The sequence below is a fragment of the Anopheles merus genome, chromosome 2R (genome assembly GCF_017562075.2).
Source record: "Anopheles merus strain MAF chromosome 2R, AmerM5.1, whole genome shotgun sequence".
Classification (NCBI taxonomy): domain Eukaryota; kingdom Metazoa; phylum Arthropoda; class Insecta; order Diptera; family Culicidae; genus Anopheles; species Anopheles merus.
The window spans coordinates 6737666-6751401 of record NC_054082.1 but is presented as its reverse complement, the minus strand read 5'-3'; the positions used below and the strand labels follow the sequence as shown (position 1 = coordinate 6751401).

The 13736-nt window shown below is 48.6% G+C and overlaps 1 protein-coding gene across 1 annotated transcript; it reads left to right on the top strand.

Annotated features, from left to right (window-relative positions):
- Positions 1-3409: 3409 nt before the first annotated feature.
- On the top strand, positions 3410-13423 carry LOC121590024 (homeotic protein empty spiracles-like). The gene is made up of 3 exons (XM_041909354.1): positions 3410-4991; positions 11618-11772; positions 12427-13423. Exons 1-3 carry the CDS (start codon positions 4067-4069, stop codon positions 12637-12639), a joined length of 1293 nt encoding a protein of 430 aa, XP_041765288.1. The 5' UTR covers positions 3410-4066; the 3' UTR covers positions 12640-13423.
- The last annotated feature ends 313 nt before the right edge of the window (positions 13424-13736 follow it).

The window sequence follows — 13736 nt, the reverse complement described above, 5'->3', positions numbered from 1 at the left end:
ATTCGGAGTGCCGCGGGAAGGGGAAGCAGAGAGGAGACAGAGAAAAAGCAATAAACGGTCACGCAATGCTAACAAAAACATCCTCCATTACCGGATCGATCGATTGTGGTCATAACTTTAAGACAACCTCGCGGCCAGCGGCCAATTGTCAATTGCGACGGCACTATCACGAATGTTGTTTTCGAAGTTTTGTTTCTTCTTTGAATCTTACTCCTCGTGCAATCGTGATTGTTAACATTCCGTCCTCTGATTTGATTGTTCGCTGTTCACATAAGCCCCCCCCCCGTAAGCCGCTCCAAAACAGGAAGAAGAACGGGGCGCCTAGCTTAAAATAAGTTTATCACCCTGGCGCCACTTTGACATCATTTATCCAATTACTTTCAAACGGCCACACTCATCGTCTTCAAATTTTTCTCACCTTTCCACTCCCGCCTGGCAGACAGATCATCCCGTGCACTCCCGTTCGCTAGCCGTGGTAACCGTCCAGACCCTCACGAGAAGCCCCACTCGAACGCGGAAGACGCTGAGTGAAACCTCACGAGAGCGTACCGAGGGCTGTGGGAATTACATTCTCACCGAGCGCTCCGAGGCTTTGTGCCTTCAACTTTGGACAGTATTGTAGCTGAATATGTCACAAACAGACACACACACACACACACACACGCACGTTGGTGGCGAACACTCACAGCGGTTCGGTAATTGTTGGTTAAGGTTCGACGATTAAACTACAACTTTGGCTCGGCTTTGTGGCCGTTGTGGGCGACGAGGTCCCAAGGACTAGGTTCCCCATTGACATCCGATACGGTTGTACTCGAAGGAACCTTCCTCCGGCGAGGGGAAGAAGGTTTGTGCGGGGTGAAAAAGGAAAGCAGTGATAATGATTTACAATCTCCCGTGGCGTCACACAGCGCAATGATAATCACTGACACCGTCTCGCGTGGCCTCGTGGCATTACCATACATTGCAGCCCACTAACATCATTTGCCGTTTGGAGGAGGTAACATTTTGACTGAGGAACAGCAAGAAGATCCGACTAGAATCCGGCGCATGGCGCTTTGCTGGTTAATTCCACCCGATCCACTTGTGCTTGATAGGTTTCGGGGAGGGGTGGCGTAGTAGGTTCTAGTTCTTTTTTTTTTTTGTGAAACATCAACAACATCAGCCAGATCCTCCAGCAGCAGTCACACAGTGGTAAAATTCAATCCCCACTTGTTAGCTTAGTGCGTTGTGTAATATTGCTGATATTTTTTGTGTGTTCGTTGTGTTCTCAAGCAGACAAACGGCCGGCAAAACATTAAGCCGGTCCATTGCCGGTCACCAGGAGGGCAACGTTTGTAGCATTATTCAACAAGATTAAAATTATGAACCTCCATAACCAATGGCCGAATGCTACTCTGTGGAGCATTTTTGTTTTTTTGTTAGTACAAAATAGATTAAATTTGCACTTGAGGAGCGTTTTCGAGCAAGCAATTAACGATCACTTTGAGGTTTGAGGTTAGGAACGAATCGAGTTACGCTCTGTTTTGTAAGCTCATTTGTGTTTGTTTTATTTTTCGGTTTACGCAAATTGATAATTAGTGTTTTGTTGATTCAGTTTTTTTATAATAATTTTCAATATTTTTTTAATAATTCCCAACCTAGAAATCGTGATGAGATTTTTACTAATTTTGGGGTTGTTTTTGGTTCGGATATTTTAGGAATACCCAAAATAGCAAGTAATGTATGCGATAAAACATTTTACCACAATTTCTGAAGCACTCTGTACATTATTCCCTATACCATACGTTCAAGCGCAACCTCTTAATACTCCTCACACACTTTATTTCCGTCAATTTACATCACTCAACCTAAAATTAGTGCCCATCTATCTAACACACCCACCCGGCCCATCCAACATACGACCCGATCCGGTCTGAGATTTTTTGTCACGCACATTAACACACCTCCCACCGCAATGAGGGCCAGCCAGGGACAGCCAAGAGCGAGAGAGAGCCTTGATGAAGTAGGGCTAATTAATTGCGCTTATCAGCGAATCGCAATCGCAATCCACCCCAACAGCCTGAAGGTTAATTTCCCTGTCGGTTTCATTCCCGTCCGCAACCGTTGCTGCTGACAGCTTTGCGAGCGTTGTGAGGGAACGCAAAAGAGAGAGAGAGAGAGGGAGAACAGCAACGAAGGCGAAAACATACATTAATTAAACAAATAAAGACAATTATCATCTAAATCAATCTTGACAATCGCGTTTTTGTGTGGTGATTTAATTCGCCTCCCCACAAAAAAAGCAGACTAACAGCCCCGCTTGGTTACTAGCAATAATGAAATTGTCTGCCCTGTTTTGTTGGCATTTGCTGGAAGTGGAAAAGGTAAAAAAATACTAAACTCAAAGGTTGGAAGTGTCACGACCTTCAGCCAAGCTCAGCTCTCGCTTCCCTCTCGCGACAGCACAACTCCATGTTAGCACAACTGTTAATCATTATCCAACGGGGGTAGCCTAAAACCCGCAGTCCAACAACACCCAAGCGCGACAAAAGTGAAAAGAATTTCGTTATCGCTGTAATCGAACTGACACATCGACAGCGTGCGGATTACAGCAAAACGGGTGACACTTTGGGACGATGTAAAACACAACCACCACCTGGACGAAAAGGGGAATGCGAATGAAAGGAGGGGGTTGAACAACATCAGTAACAGCAACAGAGAAGCAAAGAAAAAACGCACTACGATTGTACCAATTAAAATAGCAGCAAGCCAGTCGATGGGGCCTGAAGAACGCGCGGCCGACAGGCAGAGTTCACCGAAGGAAAATAAACACAAATGAACTAGACCAATTAAAGAATGGACTTATAACAAGCGCTTAATAGCAGCATCATAAATAAAGCGAATGTATACAGCATTGCGCGAGCAGCAATGGTGGGAAAGGGAGAGAGAGAGAGAGTAAAAGGAAAAGAGAAAAAGGGTGAACAAACAGAAGAAAAAGGGATCGCAAACCTTCAAGCAAACACAGACACACAGCAAAACACCATTTGTGAAACGAGCCAACAAAGCTCTCACCTCACGGTTTTGAAGCTTAATTCGTTTCGATCGATAAATTCACTCCAGCTACCGGTCGATCCCGCGCTGCAGACGAAATGAAACATCCGCAGCATCCGCATCGACCGAAGGAAAGCATGCGCTCTCCCTCTCTCTCTCTCTCTTTTTCACTCTTTCGAGGAAAAGCGAACCATTTATATACCTTGAAGCCCGGACTACTGGACTACTAGACGCGAAAAGTGTGAAACACGCAGCCAGCAGAAGCACGCCAGCACGATCAGCAACGCTTTACCTCAGCCTGAGCAGGGAAGAGCAAATCAGTACATAACGGCGCACGCAACCAACGCTGTAGCTCCGCCCATTCGCTGCAACGCCGCCGAGCCGTATCGCAACAATATGGCGCATGCGTGTGTGTATGGGTGCGAGCAGCCCGAAACAAAGAGCCCCGAGAGCTTGGCGGAGAAAAACTCGCCCTGCCTGTACTCATTCCGAGTTATGCGTTCGCTGTGCGCAGACCGACCGATCGTCATTCCGTCTTTGCCGCGTGCGCCTGGTTGTGATCCATTTCGTGTGAGCCCGTCTTGAGGGGTTTTTGTTGTTGCGTTTAGTGTCTATCAAAGCAAGGTGCATCATTCGTGCGTAGGTGTATGTGTGACGTATGTATGCGTGTGTGTGTGTACATGTGATTTAGTGAAAGCAGCAATTGTGCTTCAAGTGTGTGCGCTAATTGCATCAAGCAATACTGTTTGGGATGCAACATCAACTGAAGATTTCCCTGTGACGTTTCAGTGAGTTTCGAAAAGGAAACGAGTGATTGCTATAAAACAAAAAGCTATAAAACAAGTGGAACTAGAGTAGAGCTGTCTATCCACCCGATTGCAGCTGTCTTAATGTCGGTGTGCGCGTGTTCCGTGCGGTGATGAGCGTTTGAAAAGTCGCGTACCAGTGCCCACAAAGAAACAAAAAAAAAACCCAAAACCAACCCGACAAAATTGAGTCGAACAAGCGTGCCAGCTGCCCCCCGACCGCCCCCTTCATGATCGACACGTGCCGCACGGAGGAGAAGGTGTTCAAGATTGCCACCAACTACAAGATGCCGACGCTGCAGCCCCGCATCGGTTTCAGCATCGACTCGATAGTGGGCAACACCACGCCGAAATCGCCGCCCTCGCCGCCCCACACCATCACCAAGCAGGGCGACACGGCGATCGGCGGTGGCGTTGGTGGTGGTGGTGCTGTCCCGCCCGGCAGTGGCCCGGGCGTACGGACGCCCAGCCCGCTCGCCTCCGAGAGCTACTCGGTGCGGTTGAACCGGCTGCAGAGTCTGTCGCCGCCGCACAACTACAGCATCACCCGGCTGCCCGAGAGCCCCCAGAGCCTGGAAGGAAGTCACGCCAGTGTCCGCTCGCTGGAGGCGCTGCAGTCGCGCCTCTCACCCCCCGTCAGCCACACGGTTAGCCCGGGCGCGGTGCCACTCTCCCTCAAACGGCCACGGAGCTCCTCGCCACCGGTATCGCCACCGCCGCCGCCGCCCTCAGCGGGCGTCGTTGGGCTGGGCGGCCCGCAGGGTGGTGGTCCGGTACCGCCGGCCCACCCGGCCGGCCCGATCGTGGTGCCCGGCCTGCCGCCCGGTCTGGTGCGCCCGTTCCCCGTCAGCCCCTCGCAGCACACGCCCGGTGCACACCCTGCCCAACCCGGCGGTCCCCAGCCGGAGCTGAAATCGTTGCCCCCGTTCCTGCACACGCCCGAGATGGTGCAGGCGGCCCATAATCAGCACTTTCTGGCGGCCCAGTTCCAGGCGGCCGCCCTTGCCCACGCCCAGGCGGGGCAACCGTTCCCGCCGCATCCGGCCGCCGCCCATCTGCACAATCCAAATATGCCCCCGCGCGACAGCTACCCGCTCTACCCGTGGCTGCTGAGCCGCCACGGACGCGGCGTGTTCCCGATCGGCTTCCCAGGAAGTAGGTGTTTTTTTTTTAAGTATTTACAATCGCTCTCAAAAGTGCACAAAAATGCATCCACATCCAAGAAAAAGCGCGTCCTTTGTGATACTTTCTTTGTCCTGAGTCTTGGACTTAGTTTGATGGCCGTTTAATACATCCCCGTCGGCATTTTTCTACCGACGCGTGTTACAAACAGCTCGATTGCGATCCTCCTTATCGAAACTGGAACGGCTCAAACCGTTGTTTTGGCTTTGTTTAAGTAGCCTAATTTTGTTGCCTCTCTCTCTCCCTCTCCTTTTCTCTCGCTCTTTCTTTTCTCGACAAACCTTTTCCTAACATTCGCTGCACAGGGAAAAAAGGGACTTTAATTGGAATCCCACCCGCGGGGGGAATCTATTTCTGATGACCCGTGGAAGATGTGTGTGTGTGTGTTTGTGTGCTGAAAAGGATGATGATGAAAACCCTCTACTCCCTTAACCTCTTGCCAGGCTTCCAGGAACTCCCAGAACCGTTCTGAGGTTTGGCCACTTATCTCGAGTTCGTTTTGGTTTCCCTTTTTTGAAACCAATTTTCAACGTGTGCCGCTTCACACGATCGTTTCAAGCCAAAGCAAAACAATGCACCTTTCTCTCTTTCGACTCGTTTTGGTTTGGGTGTGTTGCTGTTGTGTACCGGAATGATTGTTGGAAAGTTGATTCTGATCTAATTAAGATACTTTCTTACCTGCCTGCCTTCGGGATGAATAGATGAGGCTGGGCCGATGGTTTTATGACCACAACTCTACCCTTCTAGCAATAAAAAAAAACCCCGTGCTGCAACAGAATGTCCTCGCAAATGGTCGTGCTGTAAGCAGTGCTTTACATCATTCGTTTGTTCCGGAAAATTTGATGCGCTCGTAAAACTGTGACTATTTCAACGATGCTTTTTTACACTTTTATTGAGCTACACAAGTACATGCGGCCAAGCAGGAAGGAGGAGAAGGGAAGGTTATAAATATTGTGAACAAACCCATCCATCCCGGTTTAGCAGAGAGGATAGCTTGCATGCTCTGTTCTAGCTTCCTTATAAAATAAATAATAAATCAACTAATTAAAAGGAAAACGCAGCGATCGCTGCCGTTTCAACAAGCTAACCAAGAGCTTGGAAGAGCGAAGATGGCTGCAAATGTGAAAGTGAGACGCAAGGGGGGGGGGGGGAAGAAACGAAACACTTGCAATGTGTTATCGATGTCGTGTGCATGATTCGACAAGCAGCTTCCGATCGGGATTTGCTATCCATTGGCTTCCACGAGCTGTTAATAAAAGCTCATTTATCACTAATTTATCACCTCTCTCTCTCACACTGTGCACGAGGATTAACACCGCAGCAGCAGCAGCCTCAACGAAGTTGCCAATGTATCGATACATCCGACCGTTCCGGTCCGGTCTTCAATGCACTTCACCTAACCCCCCCCCCCCCCAGTTCCCTCTTTCCCTCTTCCCAAAGCGCGATCGCGCCCACAACGTGCGCTCGTTCCTCATAATTTCATCGGATGCTGGTGCAATAAATCGAATTCCACAATTTATACGCATTTTAACGACTACGTCCGAGGGGTTTGGATAATTTATGCCACCTTTTGTTACACATACACACCTTCCGTCCCGGACCGCGACCGGGGGGGGGGGTGCTCAAAGGGGTAGGCCAAGCTTACCACGGTTTTTATTTTGCTTTTGCACGTAGTTTTTCTTCCCTCGCTTCGTCTGTCTTACACTGCCTTTTTGCACCACCCAAACATCTCTCCCCGCAGGCGCTTGTTAGTTTTGGTTGTGTGTGCGTCTGCCTTACATGATTTTCTGCGTTTTTTTTTCTCCACTCTCGCTCGCTGCATCCTCCAAAACCGGCATAAAATCTTAGCCGGGCTCACCCAAAACAACAACTCCCGAAAAATGCTCTCCTTATGCGCGGGTAGGGAAATTTTTGCTCCGGCTGCTCCGGTGGAATTTTAAGTACAAAATTACACTCTAACGCAGCGGAAACACTCCCCACAATTACTCGCACATTAAACCGAACAACAAAACCGGGACACACAGGGAAGGACACATGCGTGGCAAGTTGTTTACAAAATTCATGAAGTGCAAAACATGTGACCACTGTTGCGCAAAACGAGCGGGTGTGTGTATATGTGTCGGAATGTGCAATGTTTCTTGTTGCTAAATTATCACATCACTTCTTCCGCCCTTTTTTTCTCCAGTTTGCAAAGCAAACTCATAAACAGTTAGGACCTAAAGGACGGCAAGCCCAGTCCCGGGGAAAGGGAGAAACCAGCCGTGCAAATATTATTGCAAAAAGGACAGGAAAAGGACCCACCCGGGATGCCACTTTTGGTGTTTTGGGTGGCAACTCCCAACTCCAATAAAAAAAAAGCAATTATTATGCATCCACTATTTTCGGAAAGAAAGGGCAATAAAACTTTTCCATGCATTTATAATTATCCTCATTTACCTACTGCTTGTTTCTGCACCGTTTAATGAGCTGAAGGTGCAGCTACCAAACGAAAGTGTTTCAGAACACCCTCCGCCGAAAAAAAAAAGCTCTCTCCATTCCCTTCATTATCGAGCATTCAAAATATCAAAAAATACACAAAAATCATCACCACAAATGACGAGACCTTTAGCCGGAGTGACGGTCCCTGCGTCTGCGTCCCTGCCTGCGCCTTAAATCAAGCCATTAATTTATGGCGATGAAAATAAATTAATGAGATATTTAATACCGATATCGTTCAGGTTCCACGACGAGCGCGACACCCTTTTTCTACTACTCCTCCTCTACCCGATCGGCCACATGGGCTTTGCCCGACAAGAGAAACAAACCCCGCACCACCTGGCCGGTTGGGTGGAAACATGAGATCCCAGGCGCGGATCTCGTCTGCTAACGCCACAAACAACAGCCTCGAAACAAAAAAACCAGAGAGGGAGGCCCAACGATCCCAATCTTTCGCGCAGCTTCTCTTCATTCATAATTACACACCACACGACACAGCACAGCACAGCGAACGAACGAACACGCAACGGGTCGAAAAAGATGCGGGATAGAATTGGAGAAATCAAGCAACTTCTTCTCACTCAGATCGCGCGCCAGCAGAAAACGCACCCAAAAAAAAAACGATTCATTTTGCGCGAGGCTTTTATGGTGCAAGCTTGCTTGGTTGGATAATCCGTTGGGCAAGCTCCTAACCATCATCATCATCATCATCATTGCCGTCCGTCACCGCGATCGTGTATGGTTGACTAACAAATTGATCTACCCCACGGCTCGCCGCGCCTGCTGTGTCGCGCCCGATCGCTCGCCAACGCTCGTTAATTAATTATGCACTAATTTAGTTCCTCGAGTTTATGCTGCACCACGAGCATCGAACCGAAATGTGCCCCACCGTTCACCGCCCCGGGTTCTGGTGCTCTTAATTGCTTGTTTTTTGGAAGGTGTTTACGTGTGCCGGTGCCTGTCCGCATGAAACGTTTGCGCATTGTGAGGTTGTGCAAACGTGAAGTGCACATCCGGTGGCGCCCAACAAAAAAACAAAAACAAGACATTAGAAGACAACTACAGCAACACGCAGAAAATGGCATGCATCGGATAGTGGGGTAGTAAAAAGAACACCCCGATGATGATGAAATATTCATTTGTGCAGTGTGCAGTGCCGCAAGTACATCATCACTGCGTGGAGTGCCTTTAAAGTGGTGGACCTGGTGGAGGACTGAGAGTAGAGAAACCAAAAAAAAAAAAAAACAGACAATAATAAACTCATAAACAGGCCAAGCAGAAGCAGCAGATAGAGGAGAGCAGCAAAGAAGCAGAAAAAAAACGTACCAAAATATTGTAGAGAAGAAAAAAAAGGCGATGCATGATAAGGACGGCTTCATACTTCAGACATCAGAAAAGCGGTCGAACCACAAAAAAACAAAAAAGTAACATAACCAAGCAGCAAGTGTATGAAACCGAGCAGCAGCAAACAAGCAGCAAAGCCAAGGATGCGAAACGTTCCGCTGGAGGTGAGGTAGAAGAAGAAGCAGAAGAAAAAAATATGAATTTGAAATGAACAAGATCTTATCGAGCACCGGGCTCATTGTTCTTAGCACTCACTCCGGGGCTCACGGGCACGGGACCAAGCAAATCAACGCGTGCTGAAAACGCTTGCGAACGCAGGCATGAAGAAAAGACGCAAGAAAAAGTGAAACCAATCATTAGATCACACGGATAACCGGGCCTGGCTCTACGGCTTCGGTAATCAATCATATCCCACCCCGCACTGGATCGAGCCTAATTAAAGTGACATGTATATGCGCACTAGAATGTGACGACGAACCCCCTTCCGTTGGCCACGCGTGATCGTGCATGACATATCGGTACAATGTGTTTGCTTTTTTCCTCTTCTGTTTTGTGTTGCAAGTGACAAAACTTGCTACCATGAATCGACGCCACACACTTAAACATATATCATGGTAATTGCGATCAAACTACACTGCCCGCTGGTGCTCGAGTTGGGGGGAGGAAAAAAACAAACTTGCCTAATGATCGCACTCCAATCAACCGTGCTCAAATGTTGCACTGCACTAACAATATCGTAACAAGTGGGAGTTCAAACTGGGTGGTGAGATTCAACGCAAACACCCTACACAACTAATGGACCCTGTAACAGCACAATTGACGAAAGGCGGGCCAAACAAACGACCATTTCAAGGGAACCGTGCCGCGGTACAATGGCCCACGGTGTTGGTGGCGGCGGTGGAATTGAATTATCTAAATTAACTTAATTTTCAACTTCTCGCCTAGTCGCCCAGCCCGACATCGATTCGGCCAACCAGCGGGGTGGAGGGCAGCGATCGCGAACCCTTTTTTATATGTACACAAAAAAAAATACCTCCTGCGGCGGCTTTCGTGCCCACCAGCAAGCGATCGAGCGATCGGCTTTCGGTCTCTTTCTGTTGCCGTTGTGCTGTAGCGAACGGAGCGAAAAAGGGCACCCCTGTTGTATCGAGTGACAGACCGTGACACACACACACACACACACAAAGTCACAGAGAGCCGGCGGTTCCGGAAAGGTGGTCGCGATCGCGTCACAGTGATACGATTATTTTAATTGAATTACACGCAGCAGTTTCAGCAGGTTTCAGCCGCTCAATGGCGTCGACAGTCGCGCGCTCCAGTAAACGGGGCGGTTGGTTGCTTTTATTTTTCCACCGTTGTTTTGTTGTTTATTTGCTACCACTACTGCACTACGACTGGCTGACTACGACTTGCCTTCACCAGCGCCATTGCTTGGGTTTTAGCTGACGATGACGCTGCCCGCTGCCGACCAAACGGCTTTGCTGCTACAACTGCTTGCTGGGGGACACGTTGCTGTGTGTTTCGTATCGCGGGTGGAAAATGTATTAATTAGTGTGTGCTGCGAGTTGATTCAAAGGTAATTACGCTCTCCCGGTCGGTGGGTGTGTGTGTGTGTGTGTGTTACACTTTGCAAGTGTTGCGGCTGTCAACCTCCCCGATGGCGGGGGGAGGAAGGAAAATGCGAACACACGTAAATCGAGTCGTGTTGATTGCATTTTAATTCAGCGAACAATTTTAACCTCCCATGACACTGAGAAAGAAGGGAGAGGGGGAGAAATCCGTCAGTTTAGGGCAAAGAAAATGGTGCATTATAATGCAAATGGAGTGCGCATCTACGCGCCACTAAAAAAAAAGCGTTACGCGCAATCCGGCTCGAAGGACCAAAACTCTAATTTTTATTGCTTGTTGTGACAACAAATTGCTATCTCAAACGGTTTTCTACAACGCCTTCCACTAAATGCTCCACTAACTGACCATAAAGGTGTGTTAAGTTCAACCTTACTCAATAAGGGAGGAAAAAAACGGCTAGCAGATGCCTCATTTGCAGCGTTTAAACTCCCCAAACACAGCGCGCAGCCTGTTAAACAACTTCGACCAGCCGGCTCGCTATAAATTGGACGCCTCCTTCCAAGACGCTACTTCCATTAAAAACTCATTTACACATGCAAGGCGGAAAACAAACGCACGCTTGCTGTAGCGCACTGGCTTCCCCAGCCCAACGGTCCCACGGGCTGTGAGCGAACCCCCCCTCTGTGCGAAAGTCCTTTTTTCGCGTCTATTTATGCTCCACGGCGCACACATGCACACAGCTTAATAAGGTTGCGGGAGCGGCACCAACACCCAAGCCCGTCCCCACTCTTTACCTCAAAAACAACAGCCAGTGTGTGTGCAAGTGCAATATATTTACCCGTAATGATATATAATTATTTAATTACACGTACCGTGAACACTAGTTTGTGTGTTAAACGTACAAGAACGCGGCCGTTGGGCCACACAAAGCAGCTGTTGGCACAAATGTTTCACACTGATTGCACCTACACATCGAAACCATGGGTATGTGTGTGTGTGTCTGTTCCAGTGTGCGTTTCCATTTCCATTCCAATCGCCCCTTGGGTCCTGGCATCTACCTTGCCCGCGCGAAAACATTAGCCGCCTCATCTAGGCTACTTACGCGGCAGCGGCACTTTCGCTAACGCTTCCCCGACCGAGTGTCACGTGTCACCTCCTCAAACCTGCATACTGATAATCTCTTTTCTTCTCTCTCTTCCATCTACCGACAGACTACCTCATACCGTTCCGCAAGTCGAAGCGCGTCCGGACCGCATTCTCGCCCTCGCAACTACTCAAGCTGGAGCATGCGTTCGAGAGCAACCACTACGTCGTCGGGGCCGAGCGCAAGCAGCTCGCCCAGAACCTCAACCTCTCCGAGACGCAGGTAAGCATGGCACAGCCACGGTGGGGGGGGGACGTTTTTTCCCGTAAATCCAAACAAGCGAAAGGTCCTTTGATGTCGTCCTGTCCCGGGAAGCCCCACCAATGGGTGCTGGGGATTAGAGAAATATTGGATAAAGCTTTACATGTGGCTCACCAAAGGGAGGGCGAAAACTGGAGTCTTACCAGAGTCATTTATAAGGGAGCTTATTAGGGCCGCCGCCGTTCTCCGGCGCGCTAAGCAGGTCGCTCAGCCAGTGTAAATTAGATTAAATTACATTTATATCCCTACTTCAGTGCATAATTACTACAACACTCGCACGCTCGCTTGCCGGCGCTGGCCAGCCGTGGTTGGTGCGTGATCATTTCGTTGGCTTGTAATTTCCTCCACGCTTGGTGGGGCGTGAAAACATCAATGACATACGCGATTGTCACCTTGTTCGGGTGTTCAATTGTGTCATATTACGCACCAACCAGCGCGCCGCGCTGACTGCACCATTGATTGACAGCGTTTGAACAGGCCGCCATCTTTTTATAGCAACACTCGCAGAGCAGGCATTTTAACTAGTAGATCTTAAACTTATCCTTGAAAAGTCTCTCTCTCTCTGCAATTTTATTTTCTGGTTTTAATGGTTATCCTTCCTTCGTTTGCTTCCAGGTGAAAGTGTGGTTCCAGAACCGGCGCACCAAGCACAAGCGCATGCAGCAGGAGGAGGGCGGTTCCGGCTCCGGCAAGTCCACCGACGGCGACCACCAGAATCGGTCCGCCTCCAGCCCGACCGGCAGCTGCGACGAGGAGGACGACGAGGACGAGTTCATCGACATGGACGACTGTCCGAGCGATGAGGAAAACATGCACCACAATGGCTAAGCCCGCCACGGTGCGCGCCCGTTTCAGTGCCAAAATGGCGTCACACCCGTGTCGCAGAGGAAAGCGGCTTGCGAAACTGTACCAGTGATTCACGTGTTTCCACTAGCTTTGGTTCCCCCACTTTTGCTGGAACAAAGTTAGTGCGAGATCACCAAACCCCGCGCCCAAGCCAACGCAACCGGTGGAGCAGATACCCGCTCCATTGCATTGCAGAGAAAGTATTGAAAGTATTATTATTGTGTTTTTTTTTCTTTGTACATTTGTGAGTTAGAATTGCTAGGAGGTGGCTGGCACTACAGAACGGAAAACAGGGGACATCAACCCACACCCGCATTACCATTAGGGATTTGTTTGTTTTTTTTTTTTAGATGCTAACCTTTATCTCTTGTACATAGGGCAGGCTGTAGGATAGTGCAAAGCGTGTTGCGAGAGCAGAGAGTTTTATTAGTCATATATAGTTTTGGGGGATCCATGCCCTTTACCGTGTACTGCTACTACTACTAATACTACTATTTGTGTTGCTAACTGAGAAGATGTAGCAATCCACTTCATACGAGGCTAATGATGCGTTAAACGAAAAGAAGTAAGCGAGAGAGAGAGAGAGAGAGAGAGAGAGAGAACTAGGGCGTTTGGTGTACATTGATTACGATTAGCACTAGAGTTCCATGCAGCTCAGACAAACGCCGATCCGCCACAAAATCATGCCAACAAATGGTGGCAGGGCCGATGGTTGAGTAACCTGTAAATTATCGGAAATATTTAATAAATGTAGCTATAAAAACGAGTACTATAAGGCTGTAGTGCAAAGCTGATACCCGAGATACACCCGAACACAATACACCCAATTGTAATCGATCGTAATAAATATTAAACAAAGCATAACATTCCGTTTGTCAGTTTATTGGATTTTATAGGACAAAAAAATGCATTTTTGCTTACTCTATTTCTGCTCTTTTGACATCTCTTTCGCTATAAAGGGGGCTTTTGTGTTGTACATACATTTATAATGTTTCCATTTTCGCTTTCTACAGTTTTGCAGCACACTTTTGAATGTTTTCGACTCGATTTCTCCTTCTTATCTTCTCTCGTTTTGCCAC

Excerpts from the sequence above, each read along its gene's own strand:
- LOC121590024 (XM_041909354.1), top strand. The coding sequence starts at position 4,067 with ATGATCGACACGTGCCGCACGGAGGAGAAGGTGTTCAAGATTGCCACC. Across the intron at positions 4,992-11,617 it reads CCCGATCGGCTTCCCAGGAA|ACTACCTCATACCGTTCCGC; the intron begins GTAGGTGTTTTT and ends ATCTACCGACAG. Across the intron at positions 11,773-12,426 it reads TCAACCTCTCCGAGACGCAG|GTGAAAGTGTGGTTCCAGAA; the intron begins GTAAGCATGGCA and ends GTTTGCTTCCAG.